This window comes from Chinchilla lanigera, unplaced genomic scaffold, assembly GCF_000276665.1.
Source record: "Chinchilla lanigera isolate Chin_1 unplaced genomic scaffold, ChiLan1.0 scaffold00097, whole genome shotgun sequence".
NCBI classification, from domain to species: Eukaryota; Metazoa; Chordata; class Mammalia; order Rodentia; family Chinchillidae; genus Chinchilla; species Chinchilla lanigera.
In genome coordinates this window covers 7,172,841-7,195,533 of record NW_004955498.1, presented here as the reverse complement: position 1 = coordinate 7,195,533, position 22,693 = coordinate 7,172,841, and the positions used below count along the sequence as shown (strand labels likewise).

General features: G+C 44.6%; 1 protein-coding gene across 1 annotated transcript in view; it reads right to left on the bottom strand.

Moving 5' to 3' along the window:
- Window positions 1-1,174: 1,174 nt before the first annotated feature.
- Pasd1 (PAS domain containing 1) overlaps window positions 1,175-22,693 on the bottom strand; it is a 66,382-nt gene continuing 44,863 nt past the window's right edge. The window contains exons 8-15 of the mRNA XM_013505536.1: window positions 19,373-19,427; window positions 13,224-13,338; window positions 8,489-8,757; window positions 5,149-5,343; window positions 4,575-4,814; window positions 4,358-4,455; window positions 3,422-3,647; window positions 1,175-1,754 (exon numbers count right to left, since the gene is read on the bottom strand). Of these exons, the coding sequence (XP_013360990.1) occupies window positions 1,632-1,754; window positions 3,422-3,647; window positions 4,358-4,455; window positions 4,575-4,814; window positions 5,149-5,343; window positions 8,489-8,757; window positions 13,224-13,338; window positions 19,373-19,427 (1,321 nt within the window). The 3' untranslated portion in view covers window positions 1,175-1,631. The remainder of the gene's footprint in view (window positions 1,755-3,421; window positions 3,648-4,357; window positions 4,456-4,574; window positions 4,815-5,148; window positions 5,344-8,488; window positions 8,758-13,223; window positions 13,339-19,372; window positions 19,428-22,693) is intronic.

Sequence of the window (22,693 nt, the reverse complement as noted above, 5' to 3'; positions counted from 1 at the left end):
CGAAGGATGCTGCCACCAAGAAGAGCCAGATGGTTAAGGCTAGGGGCCCTGGGGGCATGTCCCAGGAGCAACGCCTGCCTCACCTGCGCATTCTCCCTCCCATCCTGTCCCTGGGGTCTGCTAGCCTCGGACTTCTCCTTCACTCACACCCAAGAAACTCCTGAGAGGAAAGACAGGGTGGGCTTGCTTGAGTCAGACACTGGGTGCACTAAGCACATGAGGCTTGCAGGGAAGGCTGGCAGTCAGAAAACACTTAACCTGAATAGTTCAGGTGGTGTGCCCTGTATCCATTTAAAGATGCCCCTCGTGAAACTGTGGTCTGAGCACACCTGTGAACAGTGCCTTTCATACTCACACTACATCTGGTGTAAGTGTGCGTGCACATAAGAGGTCTGTGCGATGCGAGCAAACTGTCTACTATTTTAGAAGGGCACTAATCCCATTATGAGGGCCCCACCATTGTTACCTCATCTCATTATAACTACTTCCCGAAGGCCTCCTCTCCACATACACCACATTGGGGTTGGGTCTTCAATATATGAATGGGACAGCACACAAACCTTCACTCCTAAACGCCCTGGTAGAGATGACACTATCTGAGGAACGTCAGCCTAATCCTGTGCGGGTGAGGCCTGGCACGTCCCCTTTATGTTACTTGCCAGTGGAGACTGAGGGTTTCCTTTGTCTTCTTCTAGGAAAGGTCCATGACCTCCTGAGAGACACACGCCAATTCTAGTAGGGTTGTAGAAGCCCTCCACACCCTCAGCACGGTGCAGACAGCTAGGATGGCGCTCTGCTTGGTGTCTGACCAATGGGCAAAACCACTTTTCTTCCAGAGAGTATGCCAGGCATGGAAACTCTCCGGAGAGGAGAGACTGAACTCATATGCAAAGGGAGAGGGTAGCAAGGTTCACTCAGAGGTGACACGGGAAACACGGGCCTGCCCATGGGGTCCGAAACGGGGCCAGGACACCCGAGCTACACCGCAAGGCAGCAGCCCCTGGCCTCTGTACGTTTGGCACGGTGCGGCCGAGAGGCCAAGGGGTGCGGGTCCCCTGCAAGGTGCCCAGCTCCAAGAAATAAGCCTGTCACGGGCACCCTGGCACTCTCAGCTAAGTCAATAGCATTCCTGGGATCTAAAAGTCAGTCATAAATTCAGACGGAGTTGTAGGAAATGAAAATGTTTATTAAGCAATGAAACTAGAATGATCTCAGCTCCCAAGTACCTTTGTTGAGATTCTAAGTTGGCACGGCTAGAGTCCTATTCCCGCTGGGCTTTCCTACTGCTAACGCTGAGCAGCTTCTTACTAGAATGCCAGCTACTCCAGCGATTTTTGGCATAAAAATGGCATTTCAATTTGAAAACGCTTCAGCCAGCCTGCCCATGGTGGAAAGTCTGTAGGTAAAGCTGGGCATGGCAGGCAAGGGGCAGCAGTTAGCAGATTAGGCATTAAAGGTTGCTTCTGCAGCGTAATTTCCAATAAACAGGCTATGCTTAACAAACAAGTACAACTTCCCAGGGGAAAAGGAAATGTTCGCTCCCCCCACCCCTACCCCAGGGGACTCCGTGGCTCTTGTGGGGTCCCCTGCCCAGGCAAATCCGCAGATCTGCCTCTTCCCCCATCTTCCTCTCATGGCTGGGGGCGATGGTTCTGCTGGCGCAGCAGATAATCCCAGTTATACTCCCCCACAGGAATGAAGCGTCTCCTTTCAGGCCCAACTGTAGCAGAGGCCTGGGCCTCTTGTGCTTCCACCTGCCAGGAAAAGAGAGGACCAGGTGAAATCCTTTGCGGTAGTTCCCAGGGCCCCTTAGGCATAGTGGGAGGATCTCTTTTGTCCAAGTCTGCAAGGAGCTGAGAGGTCCCTCTTGCAACCTGAGCCTGCAAGGTGCTGGGAGAGAAGGGAGCTGGAAGATAGGCTCCTCCCCTCTTCTCTCTGAGCACCAGCAGCAGCGGACCTCCACTTTTCCAAAGCTGCCTTACAGCTCCTGGCTGTGTCTGGCCCCCCGCCGCCCCATCTCTGCAGCTGCAGTCGCAGCCCACAGCCTGGGGCTCTGGAGTGTGGCTTCCACGCTGACCCTGATTTGGAGCTATTCGACCCATCTGAACAAAGAGACAGAAGGAGAGGTCCGGGCCACACTGAGGTGCAGAAGAGAATGACAGTGTCACAACAGGTGGTTGTGGGGCTCTTTTCTGTCTGAGCAGCAGGGATCCCGGGGCTCTGTTTAGACATGAGGTAGGGCTCGAACGAACAGCGCTCAAAGGAGTGAAGGGGATGACAGAGGGAGCAGGAGGAGCGCTGGGCTGTGGGAGGTGGGAATGAGGCAGGGTTGGCTGTCCTCACAGTGAAGACCTCATGCTCCCACGCTACCCTGCCTGGGATCACTCTACTGCTTTTGGCCAAGCGAACAGCTTCTGGCATCCCACTTTCTCAGCTTCTCCCAGCTACCTGCACAGCTCTGCACCCACTCTGACCCCAGGGCCCCATCTACTACGGTCAGCATCTTAAAACCAGGCACAGGGGAGGGTCCTGCCCCAGTGTGGTTTGGCAATGGAGCCACTGGACTCATTCAACCTTCTGGCCTCTTTCTGTGCTTAGTTGCTCAAAAGGACCCACTTGCTGCCAGTCTGGTCGTCCAGCAGGTGAAGGTGTGCATGGGAAAGCAATCATACTTTTAGCTGTTTGAACTGTCTAAACTCTCATTTTCCTTTAGCTCACTGTTTGTATGGCTTTGTTTTGTTGGAGGTTTTTTTGGGGGGGTATGCTATTTTAAAATTTCTAATGCCAGATGAAAACAACTTTTGTAAGTGATGCTTGTCCGTCAGATGGAATGTGTGTGGTCCCTACAGCGCCTGTGTGGAGACTGCTGGGAGCAAACCCCCTCTACGTAATTGTCATCTGGACCAACTCCCGTACGGCAAACTGGCCACTACAGGGGCCTCCAAGGTGCTGTCCTGCCTAATACAAGGGCCCTGGAGACGAACACTAAGCACACTCAACAGAGGGATCTTCGGTGTCTGTCTGCTGGCTGCTTGTCTCTAATTGGAGGGAATATACCCACAGTAGGCTCTAGATTTTGTAGCAGACCCAAAGATCCACAAAGGCAGAATGGGGTCTAGGCTTGGGCAACGAGATCAGCATTATAAACAATGCCTGGCTCACTCTGCCCAGGGAGCACATTCTCAAGAGCAGTTCCAAAGTCAGATTCTGCTGAGCTCCACTGTGGCAGCCCACTTTTCCAGAGACCTGCAGAGAGCGGTTATGCTGATCAGTGAGTGTCACTGTCATGAGCCATTACTCTCCTGTGCACTGAGCTCTCGGATGCACACACAGAGCACATTCCTAGAGTGTGTGCATTAGGGGAAGACATTGAATCCCTCCTGGACCGGGCTGGAGGGCAAAGGAGAAGGCAATAGCATACCTGCTTCTGGGAGTCCTGCTCCTGAGAGGAGCTGCTATCACTGGCATTCCAACTGTCGAACTCTACGAAGTCCCCCTGTGATTCTGGTGGCTCAAGCCACACTTGTATGATGTCCTCTGTGTTGAAGTCGGGCAGAGGACGGTCAGGCGATTGCAATAAGCGGTGAATGGAAACTGACTTAGAGCTATGTGCCAAAGCGGCCCCCTGTTGCTCCACAAGACAAATGCTGCAAAAGAAGAAAGCTGATGCAATGACACAGGCCTCAGAGTACTGGCCATCAGGAGGCACGTGAGGCACACTGCTTTTGGTGTAAGTATACCAAGTGCAGATGCTGAGAGGGATCACCCCTGCTTGTCTCGCTGGTTTTTTCTTTCTGGTTTTGTTGTTGTTTTCCTTTGTTTTGTTTTTTGGTTTGTTGGCTTTATTTCTATGGCACGAATGGTGCTGCTTCCACCGTGACTGCGCTCGCCGTGGCCCGTGCAAGCCAGCTCACCTGCCTCAGAATCACTGGTGACTGAGCAGAGACCAAAAGGCTGATTTCCTAACTTCAAATCCCATGCTCTCACCATGGCCCAAAGCCAGGAGGATCTTGGGATTGATACAGATTTCAGAGTCCCATCCCAGACTCTTCAGACACCCAACTCAGGCGGGAAACATGGCGCTCAGGCTCTACAGTAAGGCCCAAAGAGCTTTGAGAGGCAGTGTTGGGAAGCTACCATTCGATATGCACGTATGGATGCACAGTCAGATGCTATACATACAGAGGCAGGATGGCCATAGCCACAGGGAAAGAGGAGCTGACAGAGAGCTGCTGTTCATGAGAGGTCTGTTGGCCGCCCATGGCCACGTCATTCATCCATGATCTCAGGTATGCTGTCCAGCCATGAGGGGAAAGCAGGGATGCCAGCCCCTCTCCCTGTTCCCTACACTCCTTACCTGGGACTCTCACTTCCCCGGTTCTCAGAGTCTTTATCTTCATTGCCGCCAAAGAATCGTTCAGGTCTCATGTGAAGAGTTGAGCCACGGAACTCGCCCTGCAGATACAACAGGGTTACTGTGAAGAGGCGTAGGTGTGCCAGGCTGGCTTTACACGCGTCTGTGCCCTCCGGCTCCCCACGATTACACCATTCTGCTGCTGCAGCTGCTCCTGTACCTGTTTTTTCAGTTGCTTCTTCCGTCTCTTCTGGTTGTCAGGCAGCTGCTTCTGCAGTATCTGGGGCTGCATCTGCGGCTCTTCCTTCTGCTGCATCTGTGGCTCTTCTTTCAGCTGCATTTGCAGCTCCTCCCATTGCTTGTTCTTTGGCTTTTTCTTCTGCTGCATCTTTGGATTCTCCATCTGCTGCATCTGCAGCTCCTCCTTCTGCTGCATCTGCAGCCTCAGCTCCTGCAGGTACTGTGGCATCAAAGACAAGATATCAAAGAGCCTCCCAGAAAGGTATTTACCACTCCCTCCTGTGCCGTTCTCCAGGAGCAGAAGGCAGCAGGCGTTCTGCCTCTGGGCTACTACACTGCCTGCCTCTGCTGCTTTTGAGGGCACTCGCTGCCACCACGCTCGTGCCTTGGTGCACAGGTACAGGCATGTTACACGGGCTAGCATGTGTTTGGACTCTCCACTCTTCTGAGCAAATGAATTGCAGCCTACTGGGCTGTCAGGGCCACCATAGGTGAGTCTGAGCCCATACACAAGTCACATCTCTCAGTCACCCAGTTCCAACTGCCCTCCATACCTGGGTGGAGGTGTTCGAAGAGTTCTCAAGCCCCTGAGTGAATGCACCAAGTTGAGGGTGAGTGCAGAAGCGTTTGGACTCCCTGCCATCTGAGGGGAAGCATTTCACTTTCTTGTGGGATTGTTTCCTGGGTGTTTCCTCCACAACCCAGGAGTCGGGACTGTTGATGATGTGGCGTGATGCGGTCTGCTGCACCTGTCAGGACACAGTATCGCACAGGGTTTATTGCCGGCCCGCTCCCTCTCTCAGGACACCAGCCGAACTGAGCCTGGAGCAGGACTACCCACAGGAAACCGGGCTGCGTATGAGCTGCTCCGGCCACCACCAAGGACTGGCCACAGGGTAAAACTGCACTGCCTTGCTGAAAGCTGCTCTAGATGACCCTAACCCCTCGAGGGGTGCCAAGGTCCCTCTCTCCTCCTCCCTCTGACCTGAAAGCTAAAGTCCTGCATCGCCAGAAGCTGCTCCTTTTTCATTTCCAGTGCACTCTGCTGCTTTCGGAGGTCAACCTGCTCCTGAGTCCCCTCTCCTAGCTACTCCCTGAGCCTGGGGTCAGTGAAAAGCTAGCAAGAAGGCTGTATGGGGGTCATTAAAGGTCCAGAAACGGAGGACCTCAAGTGACCCAAGGCAGAAGAGAGCAGAAGGAAAGGACACCTCTGAGAAATGAAGAAAGCAGATGTGACTTCACAGCTGAATGTGAGTACGATTTTCCTGGCTGAAGTGGACAAAAAATAGGTGGGATTCTTAGAAAAGAACTGTCAAGGTTGTACGCAGGGCCTGGAAACAACCTCTGATTGCCCTGAACTGTGCTGGGCTCTCTGTACACAAACAAGGGAGAACCACAGTCTTGATACACAAAAAACATACAGTGCTAATAATGGGGAAAAATTACATGCACATGCGCATTCTAGAGACCAAAAATAAAGAGTGTGATAGCACACAGTGGTCCTTCAGTGCCGTTTAGCTCTTTATGATTAATATTAGTACGCAGTAAAGGGGGGATGAGAGCGAGAGGGAGGGAGAGAGGGGAAGGGAGAGAGAACACCATATGAGTTATGAGTTTTCTTATTTGGATTAAAATTACATGTTTTTAGCAGCACAACTGGTCATAGCTAAGTCATGGAAGCAGCTCGTATGGCCATCAACAGACGATTGGATAAAGAAATGCCGTGGTATTTACACACAGTGGAGTGCTACTTCGCCATAAAGATAACTTTGAGTGTTCTATAGGAGAATGGATGCACCTTGAGTTCGTAATACTAGGTGAAATAAATCAGAAACAGAAGCTTAAATAGCACATGGCTTCTCTTATATGAGAAACCGAAAGCATAAATAATTTAAAGAGCAAAATAAAAATAGCAAAAAGGGAATAAGGAGATAAACGTTGTGAAGATGGGGAGGGAATCTGGGGATGGGAATAGACAAGAGGGAGGGGAGGGGAAATGGAAGGAAAAAAGATGAAGACACCATATGCACCAATGCCCTGTGATGAATGTAATTATTATATATTGCAAACACAACCCAGGAAAAAGTTTGAGAATTGTCCACCTGCTTTCCCTTTCTTTTGCTACATACTATATATCTCTTCTCACCGGAAATCGAGCACTGATTAGAGCCTTTCTCTCTCCCTTTCCCCCACCCCGTCTCTCTTCAAGACTAGAAGAAACCAACTTTATAGGAAGGAACGGTCTCTGCTGTCCTTGGAAAGTGAGCTACTAAGCCCGGGCTCTAGGCCTTCCCCAGAAGAGGAGAAGCTGGCTCCTGGTTGAGGTGACCTGGCTCAGCTGGGCAGAGCCAGTCATGCCACGAGGTATACTGGAAGGCATCTGAAAGGGGTCTGCTTTGCAGCTTCTATTTGCAGCCCTAGTTTGGTCTTCTTGAAGCACATCTTCCCTGCCATAAGCACAATGACACGTCAAGAATTTGGATAAAACTGACCTGCCCCTTTCCGTTTCTCACTTCTCAAGTGTCGTTACCTGCTGACTACACACTAGTATCAGCCCCTTCCCCAGCCAGGTCTCCCCTTCAGAGTACACTCCAGGTGGCCACAACCTGGCACCAGAAATAGCCCAATAGCATTATCACACACACAGGCAGACGGCATTTATTCCTGGTTATTTTGACAATTTTAAACAAAGTCTATGCTGGAAGTTTAATTACAAATCCATCCAACAGAGGAGAACAGTTGTGAGTGGTGAAAAGGAAGTCACAACTCCTGAGCACAATAAAGACACGAACGAGGACAGAATGGGTTCCCACAGAAATGTCCTTTTACATAGTTCAAGGAACTTCCATAGCGGTCCACAATCCAAGGCAAGGTCGTTTCATGATGGGGAAACTACTGGGCGTGGTGGCACACACACTTGTATTCCTAGCTGGCTCATGACAATTTCAAGGCCAGCCTGGGCTACTTAGCAAGACCCTGTCTAAAGATTTAAAAAAAAAATAAGAGTTGTGGATTAGCGCAGTGAACGTTGGGTTCAATCCCCAGCCTCTCTCTCACACACACAAGCACACAAACACACACACCAACAGACGGAGAAACTGAGGGTTAGTTTGGACAAACTCCTGGGGCCAAACTCCAACAATGTCTCCTAGCCCTCAGTTCTTTTCATCAGATGAGGTTGCTCTGGGCATTAGACATAGAGTGGCTGAGCTCATCTCTGGCTGAGCAACTGATGCACGCAATTCCGCATAAGCAACCGTCAGTTCCCTTCCTTGGCTCCCAACCTTGGTTTGAACGGTGCTAACATGAAGGTGACTGTCCAAGTGTGTGACTGAGTACACATATTCAGAAGCAGAGGAGATGCAGAGTAGTTAACCCGCCCATTTGGATTAGGCTTTGGGCCACACATTAGTGTTAACACTTGCAGGCTGCATGTATCCAACATGGAATTGTTCTGTATTTTAACCTACTACAAACTCCATGGGTAAGCCTTGTTTGTGGTGTATATTGGAGGGGCCGGCATGGATGAACAGGGAAGCCGCCTTCCCTTGAGGTGTTTAGCAGCCCCTCATAGGAGATGATGAGCGGGCACTAAACACCATGCATTTTCAGTGCAGTTGAGCTTCCTATTTGGGTCAAACTTTTTCGGAGGCATCAAATGTCCTTAGGTAGTTCACATGAAGAAGAGAACGGGGGTTTGGTCTCACTTAGAAAACCTCTAATCTTTCTGTTTGCAAGGGCCCACTATGTTCTCAGCTGCATGTGAAAATTCATTATAGCAGAAACAGTGATTCAGTTTTTTAAAAATAAAGAAACCTGGGCACATGAGGGACACTTCAGGGATTTGCAAGATTACAGTCCCCAACGTGTATGTGGAAAAGATTGCAGAAGTACCTGAGCACTGTGGCTTGTAACTATACGAGAAGAGGGGAGGTCCTCCTGAACCACTGGCTTGATCAGGACCTCCTGCGTCTCTGGATCTTCCAGGATGTCCTGTTTCACTGTTGTCATCAGGACCTCCGGCACTGTGGGAATCTCCCATTTCATCGAATCCTGGTATTCCTCTAGGGAGCTGCAATCCACTGGGAACTCTATGTCAACTGGATCCTGGCATCTCTTCGGATCCATCATGCTTTCAAGTGCAAAGGCATGAAATGTTGTAGCTGAGGAGGAAATCACATTGGAGTTCATAACTAAGACAGCAGAAGTTCTAATGTTATCAAAGAGACTGTATACTAAGACAGTACAGCTGTATTTCCCATTAAGGAGAGATTGCCAGGTACCAGGAACCATTCAGAACATTATTTCAAAAGTCATTCACATTTGAAAATGAAGAAAAAGGAGGGCACATTTGAACTTGCCTCTGCCCAACTCCCAACTTATGCTGGTGCCTGAACCCCCTCCCAGGTGTTAGTGTCATTTCATTCTAAAATTCATTTGCCTTGGTGAAGCCATTCAACGGATCAAACGAAAATAAACCTATTCACTTCTGAACAACTGGGGTCCCCAGAATGTTTGACCTCAGAAGTACACAAAGTGCTCAGGGAGGTGTTGTGACATGACTTCGCTTTAACAGCCCTGAAAAGCACCATAGAGAATGTTAAAAGTCATGGAGTCATTTTGGAAAACAGTCCAGCAATTTCTAAAATATATACCCTTCCTGTATGACCCAGTGGTCATATGGCCAGGAATTTACCCAAGTGAAATGAAAACATACTGACACAAAATGTCTACATTAATGCTAATAGAGACTTGATTCATAATCACACTAAACTTGGAAACAACTCAAATGTCCTACAGATAGTATCTTCATAAAATACAGTGCTACTCAGCAATAAAAGAATGAACCATTGATTTGTGCAACGTGGTTGAAATCTCCATTGCATTTTGCTAGGTGAAAGAAGCTACATCAAAAAGCTGAGACATCCTCCAGGCTGTGAATGGATGTAGCTCAGTGGTACTGTGCTTGGCTAGCATGTGTGAGACCCGGGATTTGATCCTCAGAATTGGGAAAAAAGACTAGACATTGTACAAATCCATTTAGAGAACATTTGGGAAAAGGAAAGGTAAAGAGATGAAACACAGATTAGTAGTTGTCAGGTGATGGTGCACAAAGGTTGGATATGGAGAAGGAGCACAAAGGGGTTGGGGGATGATGGAGCTGTGGCCTTTGGTGCAGCGGGGCTAATACATGATGCTTTGCTTCTGTCAACACCCACAGAACTGCACACCCTACAGAGTGAATTGTGCTGTATACAGAGTTTAAAATAAATAGATCAGGATGTGGGAAATTGAGATCAGACTAAAGATTGTGACAAACAACAAATAAATATAACTGCATTACAAAGAAGTAACATCCACCCTGCGAAGGGCGAGGACTATGGAACTTGGAATCTGTGATGTGTCTGGATGCCGTAAGGCTAAAGATAAAAACAACTGCACGCACATATTAGCTCCAGATGGTAAACTTGTTTCTTGCAAGGCTATGGGTTATCAATTGTGAAGCTACTTTCCATACATTTATGCACTGACAATCCATAAATATATTGCAGGTAATGAGGATTAGATTTCTCACTGTCAAACATAGCTATTGCAAACAAGCATAAAGAAAAGGTTAGAATGAATCCTGTAGTGCTAGATTAGAGTAGGAGGTACCAGTAAATTCCTGCTATTTTTAACAAGTAGAGAGGGGTATGCACTTGGGTGGGTTAGCATGCATTCGTGTCTTTCCTAGCTCTATCTGCTGAGATGGGGACAGCTGCAGTGACACACCTATAGCAATGAGAACACTGGGGACTCAGGCCTTCATCTGTAATTACTGTTTTCCAAAAGAACCTAAGGTTCCTTAGAGAAGAGGCTGAATGCAGTGACCTCAAACAACTTATAAAACGAAGAGAGGAAGAAAAGATACAGGACTGATGATAAGACAAGGGAGTCAGTCAAAAAGAGCCCCCACTAGACAAAGGAGGAACAATCTGGAAAAAAAAAAGTGATGACACTGGAGTACAAGCTAAATAATAAAGAAGAATACACATAAAACCATGCTGATATAAATGAATGAGTAAATGAGCAAATGAAAGACAGAGGGGAAAGGAACATTTTCGTACAGTATTCTAGTAAAAAAAAAAAAATACAAGGAATGAAGGCAATAGAAACAAGCCTTAGAATGTCACAGCACTAATTGCGACAAGTGAGTCCTACCGATTATGCTAAAATGGAGCATAATTGTCTGCCCAAGCAGACACAGGATATGTGCATGTTCTCAGTATAGCTGCCCTTAAATGTTTAGTAAGTACAAAGGGGACAAGAGTAACTTGACAATAAAGACACATAGCAGATACCACCTTTGCCAAGTGATCAAGCTGACATCCTGGGGAATGAGAAGACCATGCCAAGCACTGAGGCGGCTGCATCACAGCTGTGTTGTTTTTTCTAAAGGTGCTGTTAGGGCTGTGTCCAGATGTCACCCCAAAGCCTCCTGCAGTCATAGGTGGGGCTTTTCAGAGGTGGCTGGATCTAGTGTGTGTGACACTGGGATTGATTCATGATGCAATGCTACAATTAAGAGTGTGAGTGATATAAGGAACAGAAAGAAGCTTATCTGCTCCCTTGCTTGCTTTGCTACTTTCTGCTTGCCATTGTTGGAGACCACCACAAAGTGGCTCTCAGCAGGATTTAATATTAACCAATTGGCTTGCCATGTTTACTTGTGAGTCGTCCGAAGCTTAAGCACCTTGTCTGGGGATGGGCAGTGGACTCAGTAAGTACACATCTGGACACCTCACACTGAAATTTTACACCCTAGGATTGCATACTTTACTATGATGCTGTGGACATGAGCAAACTGCCCTTCGATCATGGCCTAAGTTTTGGATGACTATTTAGAGTACAGTAATGTCTCAGTTCAAGAATACTTCTGTTCACCAACAATTCGGTTCTCGAACAGAAGTGCTCAGTAAAATTTTGCTTCCGTTCTCAAACTCCACATCAGGTGATGAACAGGATCCTGGCCACCTTCCCTTCACAATCAGGAATGGGGCCATCTTCCCCATAATGGTGGAACGAATTAAGTTCTTGAGCCAAGGCACCACAGTATTTTGGAAAATTCTAGTCTGGATGCTTCCAATAGATGACCCTTGGCCAAACTCTTCTACTTAACTCATTTATCACTATCGACCACTTTCCAAATCAGTTTTGTATCTTAGTAGTATATTTACAATTCCCTGATTCCAAATGAACACAGAATCAAACAGCATCACTTTCTGAAGCAGTTCTGGAAGTCCTCTTCTGTGGCTTTAGTTGTGCTACTGGGACTTCCTTGATGTCCTGAATAATTCAAACTTTTTACCTTTCATGATCATTTTGACACTGAGGACAAGCCAAAAGTCACACAGTGCAGGATTTGACAAGATGGATGGGGACACATGACAATGATTTTTACAAGCCCGCCTTCCCACTGGACGGCACTTGGCAGCAGCATTCACTGGATTTTTGACCATACCTCATAAAGACACAAAAGAGGACTCCAGGCCTGCTTCAGAAAGGGGCAAAAATGATGAATAAGGTGTTTCACTGGCAGAAGAATATTCTGAGGAGAATTAATGGCAATGTGCTGTGTAATAGACTTTAAAAATGTAAATATTCATGTATATTTCAATCACCCCTTGTAAATGACAGCAAAGAATCTGGGAGCTACTCGGTTTTGACTACACAGGCCATTTGTTGCTAGGCATCTTAATATGCCCACTTTCATTAGAAAAGTCAGTTGTGGAAGGTTATATGGATTTGTCTATTGTAAGTTTAACAATAATAAATATGAATTAGCTACAGGAAATCAATTAGGAAGTCCAGATAAATAGGCTTAAAGCAATCACTACTCTTACAAGTTTTAGAAATCAGTTATAAATTCATAGGCTTTCCCCACTCCTGTTGTCTTCAAAGGATTTTTCTGGAACAAAGCTCTGAGACTGACAGCAATAATCGAAGGGCTGTTAACTATGAGTACTTAAGACACGGAAGCATTAAAACTGTGTTTAAAACCTGTGAAAAATTTAAAAAACAAAACAGAATAAAATATAAGATCAAAATTGAGGCTAATACCTCAATCTTCAATATATGGAGATTCCATGTTACAAAATACGTGGCATACTGATTCAACTAATTAGGGGTCATAATACGCATTACACATTTATCATTAACATTTGTCAATTTTATGCAACTGTAGTTGTAAAATGTCTTCTACTTATAAAAAGAATCACTATTTTTCCCCCTCCACCCCCATTAAAATTTAATGAGAAGAGGTTTTTTTGGAATGCCATTACTGTGTCACAGCAGAAAAGACCGCATGAGTTTGAAAAAGAGATCCACCACCCATCTTTGGAAGATTAAAACTAAATGAAAGAGAATAGCACCACTCCAAAGCACTTGAACTCAGGATGATATATATTCATTTTTCTTGCTCTCAAATCATTATCTCAAAAAATGTACAGAAAATGAAGAAAGCCTGAATTCACTCCTGTGATTTCACACCATTAGAAACAGAGCATTATCTTCATTTGAAAATCGTAACTACCCTGGAGGTCATCATTTTGCTTTTGATAGTCCCAGTCAAATGCCTCAGTACACCTACTTAATGACTCTGGTATGACTTCCGAGGATGATATGCTGGTGACAGATGAACTGCAGTCATCGAAGTCACCTGGGCGAAATTCTTCTGGCTCATCTTTTTCTTGGGCAACTTGATCCTATGAATTTTCAAAAGAGAAAGAGATTACAATGTATTTGGAGAGGGCTGGGGATTTAGCTCAGCGGCAAAGCGCCTGCCTGGCAAGCGCAAGGTCGTGAGTTCGGTTCCTGGTACCGGAGAAAAACCAAAAAAAAACAATGTATTTGGAGAAAGAACTACAATAGAAAACATAGGTACAACATGAATTTTGACACATTTCATATCATGATTTCTAACATTGCTTCAAGTGAAAACCTAGGTGGGTGTGGTGGTGGCACACGCCTGTCACCTCAACATTTAGGAGGCGGAGGCAGGAGGATCATTGTGAGTTTGAGGCCAGCCTGGGTTACTTCACAAGACCCTTTCTCAGAAAAACAATACAAACCCAAAAATCCCTGAAAACCTAACAAAAATCATTGAACATGTCCCTGAAGAATACTGCTAGAAGAAAAAAGCAAGTAGAGTTTATGGATTCGAGAAGGTATACATCGCCAAACTCAGGAAGAGGAACACAGTATATGTGTGTGCTGAAAGCACAAGAGTTTAAAACGATTACAAATCAAAGCCCCTGCCAAAAGTAAGTATGCCTTTCGGTGGTGCTGGTGGAGGCGGTCTTGGTCACAGTGAACGCTGGCAGTCCCCTCATCTTCCACTGCTATCATTCGACCCAAACCCCTACTTCAAGGAAGAGTGGGTCAGGAGCTGCGGACTGCATCTCTGCTGACAGGACCACTTTTCCGGAGGTCCAGAAGCCCAGACTTAGAACAATGGATGGGAAACCAGGAACTGCTTACTGACCGCTCCATGGTTTTTAGGCAGCTGGGGTTGGAAGTATTACTAGTAAAACTATTGTATTACAGCAGCAGAAGCTAATCGCTTCCTGAGCATTTCTAAGGGCAAGGTCATACAGAAAGTTAGAAGCACTCACAGAGAAAGAATCCACTGATGTAATGCCTGGTGCTCTTTTCCTAAGCATGGCCACTTTTAATTAAACCACTGGCTGCTTTGAACCAAACAAAGATGCTCCTCAAATTATGGTATTTTCGATTTAATATGATTACACTGATGTGACCCCATCTTAAGTGGAAAATGCACTTAATAGATTTACCGTACCAGATGCCCCAGCTTTGCTGTAAAGTCTTTGTTTTACCCTCATGACCATGGTCCCTGCCCCTGCCCAGCACTTAATATAGTATCTTAACAGCAGCATACCCCTAGCCAAGGAAAGAGCCCAAACTGAAAATAGAAAGGATTCTTTTCAGGCATATTTATCACTTTCACACCATGATAAAATCAAATATTTGTAAGTGAACCATGGTAAATTGGGGATGATCTGTATGTTGTCTCCCTGCTAAATGACCCAGTTCTAGTTCCTTAAAAACTGGGTCATTTTTGCAGTCTGTGAACCACTGTTCATATGAAACTTAAGTACTTGGCCTAGCAGTGAAATATTTCACATCTCTGCCAAAATATTTCGTTGTGTTGTGTTGTGTTCTGTTGAGTCAGCTTGAGACATGGATCCACCCTCATTTTCCTACAAGGAACCTGCTTGCTGGGTCACATCCAAGCATTTCAACTTCAGGAAACTGCATGCCTTCATATCCCAGGGCACTGTTTGGTACGCTTTAAGTGATACACCTGAAGATGTGCCAATCTTGGGTTTAGGTGGATATTCTGATGGGGTGGTATTTGTTGAGATAGGATAGGACTTGTCTTCCTTCCATTCTTTATCATTGCCATCTATTGATTTAATCACTAGTTCTTTGTTTAGTGGGTGATTTTCAATAGGAATTTATGTACTTGGATGTTGATTAAGCTGTCTGCTTTGTGTATCTATTTGTTTCTGCCTACTGATATAAATTCAGTGACTTTAAGTGAACTTAAGTGACAGCATCACATGCAGTAATGGTAATTGGTCTGATACAAAAACCTAGGAAACTACTTTGTAAGAAAAAAGGATATATCCAGTTTACAGTATAATCAGGATTAAGGCCTGAAGCCAGTCTTTCACGAGACGCAACTAGAAGCTAAAACGATAAAATGAAAATGCATACACAGGCACTAGAAGGCAATCAACATGCTTTTTCAATATTGAGAGGTGTTTTGGATTCGCTTTTCTTCCATAACTGTCTCCATGAACACTATGTATGCTACAGGATTACAAAAGCATGGCCTTTGCGATTAGACATAAGGGAGATTTCCAACACAGGCTCAAAGACCTGATGGTTATGTGAACTGGAAATGAATGCCTGTGGTAGCTTACTGTCAAGAGATCCTTACATTTTACTGTTTTTGGTGGGCAAGGGGAGCATTAGACTCCCCATCAAATGAAACACGGACATGTGTGAATTCTGGATAAAATATAAAAAACTTTTAAAATATGCTGACCTTAAAATTCCTGTCTGGATCCCACTCGTTTTCCATCTGCTATCTGTGTATGTTATTTACAACAGAGCTTCTCAGAAGGAGTTTCTATACTCGGCCACCAATTCTGCCATCCTCTCTTTGGCTTACTCCAGTCAAGACGCCACCTCCCTGCCCCCTTCCACATTCCCCTCGAACTCCTTATCTCTGCAAGGTTCATGGTGACTTCCAGGTTCTACTCTTACAGTCACTTCTCTTTGGTTCACCTACCCAACTACCAGCAAATTCATCTTTCCCTCCTCCTGGAAATACTGTCCTTACCCAGCCTAACCTCCTGCCTCACCAGTCACCCTGCTGATCTGACCTTTCTCGCTCATTTCCTAACTTCAGGTGTGCTCCACGGCTCACACCTCTGTCTTTGTCGCTATCTGCCTTGGTGACCTCATCCAGGCTACAGCTGTAGGACCATCCACACTGATAGTTCTCAAATTCAGATCTCCATTCCAGTTGTTACATGTTCAGTGGGATGTTCATCTTCCCAGCTGATCGGGTTATGTACCTTAAAGTCATCCCTAAATCCTCTCCTCACAACCCTTCATCAAATCTCAGAAAAACCAACAGCTCTTCCTTCAGCACGTGTCTAGAATCTGACCACTATTCACAGTCTCCACTGTTCCTAATCTGGTCCAAGCAAGCAGTGCTTGGATTTGGGAGATAGCCTCCTACTTGCTCTTGGGAATTCCATTCTTGGCTTGTTTCCCATAGTCCACGGTTAACACAGTGACTCTTTGAATAAATAGGTCACATCATGCCATTCTTCTGTTGCACAGTCTCTAATGCCCACCTCATTCATTCAGAGTACAAGCCAAAATCTGTATATAGTACGTCTCCAACTTATGAACAATCAAGTTGTGAACTTTGACAGGTGCACCGCATAAGACTCACTTCTTTGAATTATGAATAAATCCAACTTACGGATGATCTCCTGGAATGGAACTTGTTCGCAAGTCGGGGATTTACTGCAATGGCTTCCAATCCCCTACTCAACCTGACTTCCAATTGCATCTCTGACTGTCATACTCCCTCTCAGCTTCAACTGCTCTGCCCCAGCCACTGTGCCCTCCTTGATATTCCTCTGAACACTGAGCACATTTCCACCCTAGCCCCAGCAGTCCTCCTCCTCCTTTTAAGAGTCTCCTCACAGAGCTCTTCATGGATAGTTTTCTCACTTCAAGTCTTCACTCATATTGAATACTACACACCCCACCTGTCGCACTCTCAGTCCTCCTCATCTTGCTCTATTTTTCCAATAGCTCTTATCACTTTCTAATACACACTTTCTTTACTTAATTTGTTTATCTTCCTTATCATCTTTCCCACTGCTAGACTATAAGATACTCTAGAACAAAGATTTCACTATTTTGTTAACTGATGAGTCCACCTTGGCTCACCTAAAATGAACCAGAATTTGCTTCAAAATAAATACATTTAAGATGTTCAAATATATGAAACTATGATATGACAAAACTGTAATATGCCGAAAACTAAAACAATATCAAAAGTAGCTCTCAAAGTAGATTCTTCCTTCACAGGGTAGTAATAAACATGACTATCTGGGGTCTGACATATACAGATTTGAATCCTGGTTCTGCAATTTACTATGTGGCTTTGGGCCAGTTATTCAATAGAAATCCAATATTCACCACCTGCAAAACTGAAATGAAAATGCCTCCGAAGGTTGCTGTGGGGCTTACACACCTAAGCCAGACAGGTAGGAAGTCCTCACCGTTCTTTAGTTTTCAGCATCGTTCTTCTTCTGTCATAAATACTTTGCCACCTCCCACTCCCAGACTTGGTGTGCTTTTCTGCATTTCTTCTGCTTGTATTTGGTTGAAACCCTTGGACTGTTGAGTTTTTTAGCTTTCATCAGAGGTGGACAATCTCCGGTAATTACTCAAACATTTTCTCTGCACCCAACTTCCACCATTTTGAAACTTCATTCAATATAGATTTTGCCAGTTGTGAGTTTCCAAAAGTAAATTTGTATTTTTTCTATTTTCTTCTTTATTTTATCCTTGTGTTTAATTTCAGAGTGTTTCTATTGATTTGTCTTTAAATGCACTAATGTACTAAACCCACAACTCCTAATCTGTAGTCAATCCCTTGCTGTGTTTAGCTAAACTTCTAACTTGAGATTTTTTTCCCTGATCTCTCCTATCTCAACTTAGCCTTTTGCTACCTAATTTCTCACCTGTTTTACAGTTCCTTGCACAAACTATTAGGTTATGCAGAGGTATTTTCTCAGAAGAAAGAAAGTTCTCTGTGTGTGTGTGTGTGTGTGTGTGTGGTGCTGTGGATGAAACCCAAAGTCTTGGGGATGCTAAGCACACATGCTACCGCTGAGCTACACCCTCAGTTCAAAAGCCCAATATCTGCATAGGAGTACCTTGTTAAAGGAACAAATGCTGGAAAATGCAATACAAAATCAGTGCTTCCTGTTTAAAATATGTGCTCACAGATTCTCCACTTGCCAGGAGAACTTAAACACTAAAAAGACTGCTCTAGAAACGTACAAATGCTTTCAACCATGTGGATTCCGGAGAACCACAGTGGCCTTGAAAACCCCACACTGCACATGTGAGGATTTCAATAAAAACAGCAATGTGCATAAACACAGAACACTCCTTCATGAACGTCGTATTTACAAGTGCCTACAGTGTGCCAGGCCTTGTTTGTGATGCTGGGTATGTTGCTGATCAGTAAGACAGCCACGGTCCCTGTTCTCACAGAGGCTTCACTCCATGGCAGGAATACAGACGATATACTAGTATGATTCCTGTGGGCATTACTCCATCTCTGGGAGGTAGCATTATTACCATCTCCATCCTAGAGATGAGCAAGCCAAGGCCTTCGAGGAAATGAACTTCCTCCATATCACATAACTGGTAAGTGCCAGAACTGGGACTCAAAGCCCTACCTTCTGAAGCCTCTGCTGTCATTGCTCTCTGTAGCCGTTACCACTGTGGCAAACCCGCTGATCAGCTGTGGCCCATGCACCCATGAAGTGGAACGTAAGGGGAAGGACTGTCTTGCCGCCTTTTCACTCCGTAATGCCTTCTGTATGCCTCTTCTGTTCCTCTATACCTCTCTTGAAGTGGGATAGTTTTCCTTCTCGGAACCGAGTTTCTGATCACTGAAGGTAGGCCCAGGTTTTAGAGTTCCATTAATGGGTATCCCTAAAGGACCTACTTTACTAACTTTGGGGGATGAAGAAGGGGGTGCTGCACTGAATGCTGTAAGGAAAGGAAAGGGACAGCCTAGGCTATTTAGAGTCTGGGTGCTGCCCGTGATGTGGGGGTGCAGTCTAGTGGCTCTACTCACCTAGCCTTGTACACCGGGCAGGCCAGTGAACTTTCCTCATAAAGTACACTCACACAAGGCAAGAAGACCTTCAGCCATGTCTGGGATGGAGCTTACCTTCTTTTTGGAAGTTACTGCAGGGACTGCTCTAAGTATGGTAATTACTGGCTCCCAATCAGAAAGGTCACCCAAATGGCAACTACGGTACCCTGCTCATGAGAGCTACCTCATGAAATTAAAACCTTTCTATGTTGGTAACACACATTAGCTAAGTCATCCACGTTACAGGCATCCAGCCAATTTTAGTCTGTGGCTTTCAGTGTACATACATCAAAGAAAGCGGCAGCAGCAGGATTTATGCCAGAGATTTTTCCTTGCAGGTATCTATAAAGAAGAACGAGAGATGGTAAGTATGTCTCAGGAGCCATTTCAATTGACATCTTCTGTCCACAATAAAAGCAATGCTCAAATAAGAAAACTTATTTATTTTTTCTAATACATACCATCAGTTCCGAGGTGTTGCTTTTCCTGCACAAATTCCTACACAGTTCATCATCTGGACCCTCATTATAATGAAGCTTGCTATCAGTTTTGATGCCATATTTTAACAGCAATGAACAAAGCAAGTTTTTTTAAAAGCCAATGTATATGAGCAAATGTTCTTTCTCAATTTTTAAACCAACTGCAATTACAAAAAGTGCCTGCAGGACAAAATTAATTCTGTTTCCTGTAATTAGAGAAACTCTCCATTCTCGGGCTCATTAACAATTCATTTCTATAAATTAGAATTCTGGTGCCCAAGGTGAGAATGTAGCTTCACAGCACACTGGAGTCTGAAAGCTTTTCACCCATTAAAGAGAAATTAAAAGACAGAGGAAAGGGGAAGAGGAAAAAAAGGAGGGAGAGGGAGAGAGAATATAAATGAGAATCTTTTTTTAAACATTGAAAGCAGTTTTTCAAGCCTTGTTTCCAAGAATTTCTCTAATAGCTGGAGATGTGGCTCAGTGGTAGAGAAGCTGCCTAGGACGTGAAACGACCTGGGTTCCATTCCCAGCTCCCCTCCCCCACCAGAGTTTTTCTTTTGGAAGCCAAAGAATGAAAAGCCCCAGGTATGCGCTGAGTGAGAAAAGAGTCTGCTGATAAATGCAGTAAAAAATAAGGCCTTGTAGCAGCAAGACAATGACAAAATGATATCTGTGACACCCTCTCTGAGTTCATTAAGAAGAGACAAAATTAACAGATTAGCTGAATTATTTTGCATTTCAAAAAGTGAGTACTAATCCAGTGGATAGAAAGTTTCTCTACATCAGAGGATCAAAGCAAAAGTCTATTTTATGTGTATCATTCATCACTAATGCAAGAAAATTTAAGGACTTGAAAATTTTATTTTGGAAGGCAGCTATGCTCACCACAGTACCACAAAGCACACAGAAATTTTATTTTGGATATTTCAAGTACATCATATTTGACAGTATTGATTTCCACAGCACAAAACAGCCAGTTAATGAGTTACTTTGGTCATTTGTGTGTATAATTGGACCATAAGATGTCTAATATGTATTTCTTACTGATTTGGTTTTCAGTATTAAGTGACTTGGATATAAAGTCACTGGTAAACATGCCCATGCATTATTTCACTAAAACTCCTAACAGAGATTATTGTTTATATATTTTAGATTGTCTTTCAGTCTTTGCCTAAATTCGTAAGGCAGTTTTGTTCTTGAACAGAGTATTTTCTCACCTGATAAATGCTGCTAAATGTCTCAAGGTTATTCTTGGTTTTCAGGTCTTTCTTTCTTCATATTGTTGCCCTGGTGGACCATGCAGTAGCCCTGGCTTCACCAAGGGGTCACTTCCACATGTCCATCTCAAGACTTGGCCCCATGCTGCAGAACCTTATATTCAACTACTTTCAGGACAAGAACATGAATTTCTAACAGATAGCTCAACTCATCATGGTCCACTCCTCCCGAGAGTTGCCTAGCTTTACGAATACTGCCACTTTCCCTCCAGTGACTCACGACTAAGGTCTGGGAGTGATCTCTGACTTTTTCTCAACTTTCTCCTGTCTTTCACAAAAGTTCATTATTACTTGCTGTCTACCTTTTCTACATGGTGGATTTCTTGAAGGCAATGAACCTGCCTTGAATCTCGCGTATCCCAAGCACTTAGCACAATGGAGAGACTTACTAGGTACTTCGTGGATATATTCTATTTGCCAACTGAATAAAGGAATAAACAATTTGGCAGTTAATTCAGTCAAAATGTTTGTACATCCTTCATCTCGAAGTTGCTCAACTTAGCACAATTATTTTAAAAGGCAAGCCGAGAATTCTACCTATTCCTTAAAAGCAATTCAATGCTTTCATGCTGGCTTATGAAGAGTGAATATCTTTACACCTGAGATAAATAACACACGACTACCTTGCTGTGTTGTCTAACATGGCAGGCGCAAGCCACGTGTGGCTGCATTCAACTTTAAGCTAATAAGAATGAAATAAAAAATAAAATTTAGTTCTTCAGGCACAACAGCCACGTTTCAAGTGCTTGGGAGCTGCACGTGACTTGTGGGTGAAGCAGGGTCTACCATCATTTCTGTCTCCACCTTCACAGAAAGTCTAGGGACAGTGTGCTAGCAAAGAATGCAGTGAGTCTCAGAACAGTGCAAAACACTGTGAAACAACTGTTTTTACCTCCAGTTCCAGCAACCTAAATATCAAGAATATGAATTATTGAATAGTTTTCTAAATGTTTTGGTGAACTGACATTTCATGCCTCTGTGTAAGACAATATTGATGCTAAACACTTAACTTAGAATACAAAAGTTACAAATAAGCACATGTACATTTGAGAAAAATGTCAGGCAGTATTTCACAGCTAGCCAGTCTGTGCACAGAGGTAAGGAATTTAGGTTCAGGATATGATGCCCATCAGAGGGCTCGCAGCCACGTGCAGCAACAACCGCTGCGTAAGGGCCCATGCTAACACAACTTTCCTTCTCCCAGTTCTGCCACTTAATTTTCACCAAGAAAGAAAATGATCTAGGAACGGCTGGGGATTTAGCTCAGCGGCAAAAGCGCCTGCCTGGCAAGCGCAAGGTCGTGAGTTCGGTTCCCGATACCAGAGAAAAACCAAAAAAAAAAAAAAAAAAGAAAATGATCTAGGAACACTTTGCTAGGTGTAGGTACATTTTTAAGAAAACACATTTGAATTCTGCAAAGAAAAGTGCGTCTGTCTCCTTAGGTAAAATCTCAAAATGCTCCACTGAGACTGGGCCCTTGATGTTTCCGGAGGAATCTTTCACAAAGGTTTGGTAGTCATTAGTAAAGTACTCAGTGCTGGTGAATGACTTTAATGTAAAGTTGTTCTTGGCTCAAGAAATCATGTGCCCCTGCTTGCTATGTAAATGAAACTGTATATATGAAAAAGACGTCAAATGAGTACTGCCCTTTCATCATCAGTGGAGTCCGAACTAAGATGTGGTAGAGGAGAGGCAGGAAACCGTGACAGTACAAACACAAACCTAAATGTCTCTCCTTCTCTGACAGCTGAGATGATCTAATCTTAAATGATGGTGACAAAAGGAAGACTAGATTTAGCTTCTTTCTTACAGATAAAATTTAAAGTTACTCAAATCAGGTTTTGTCTAC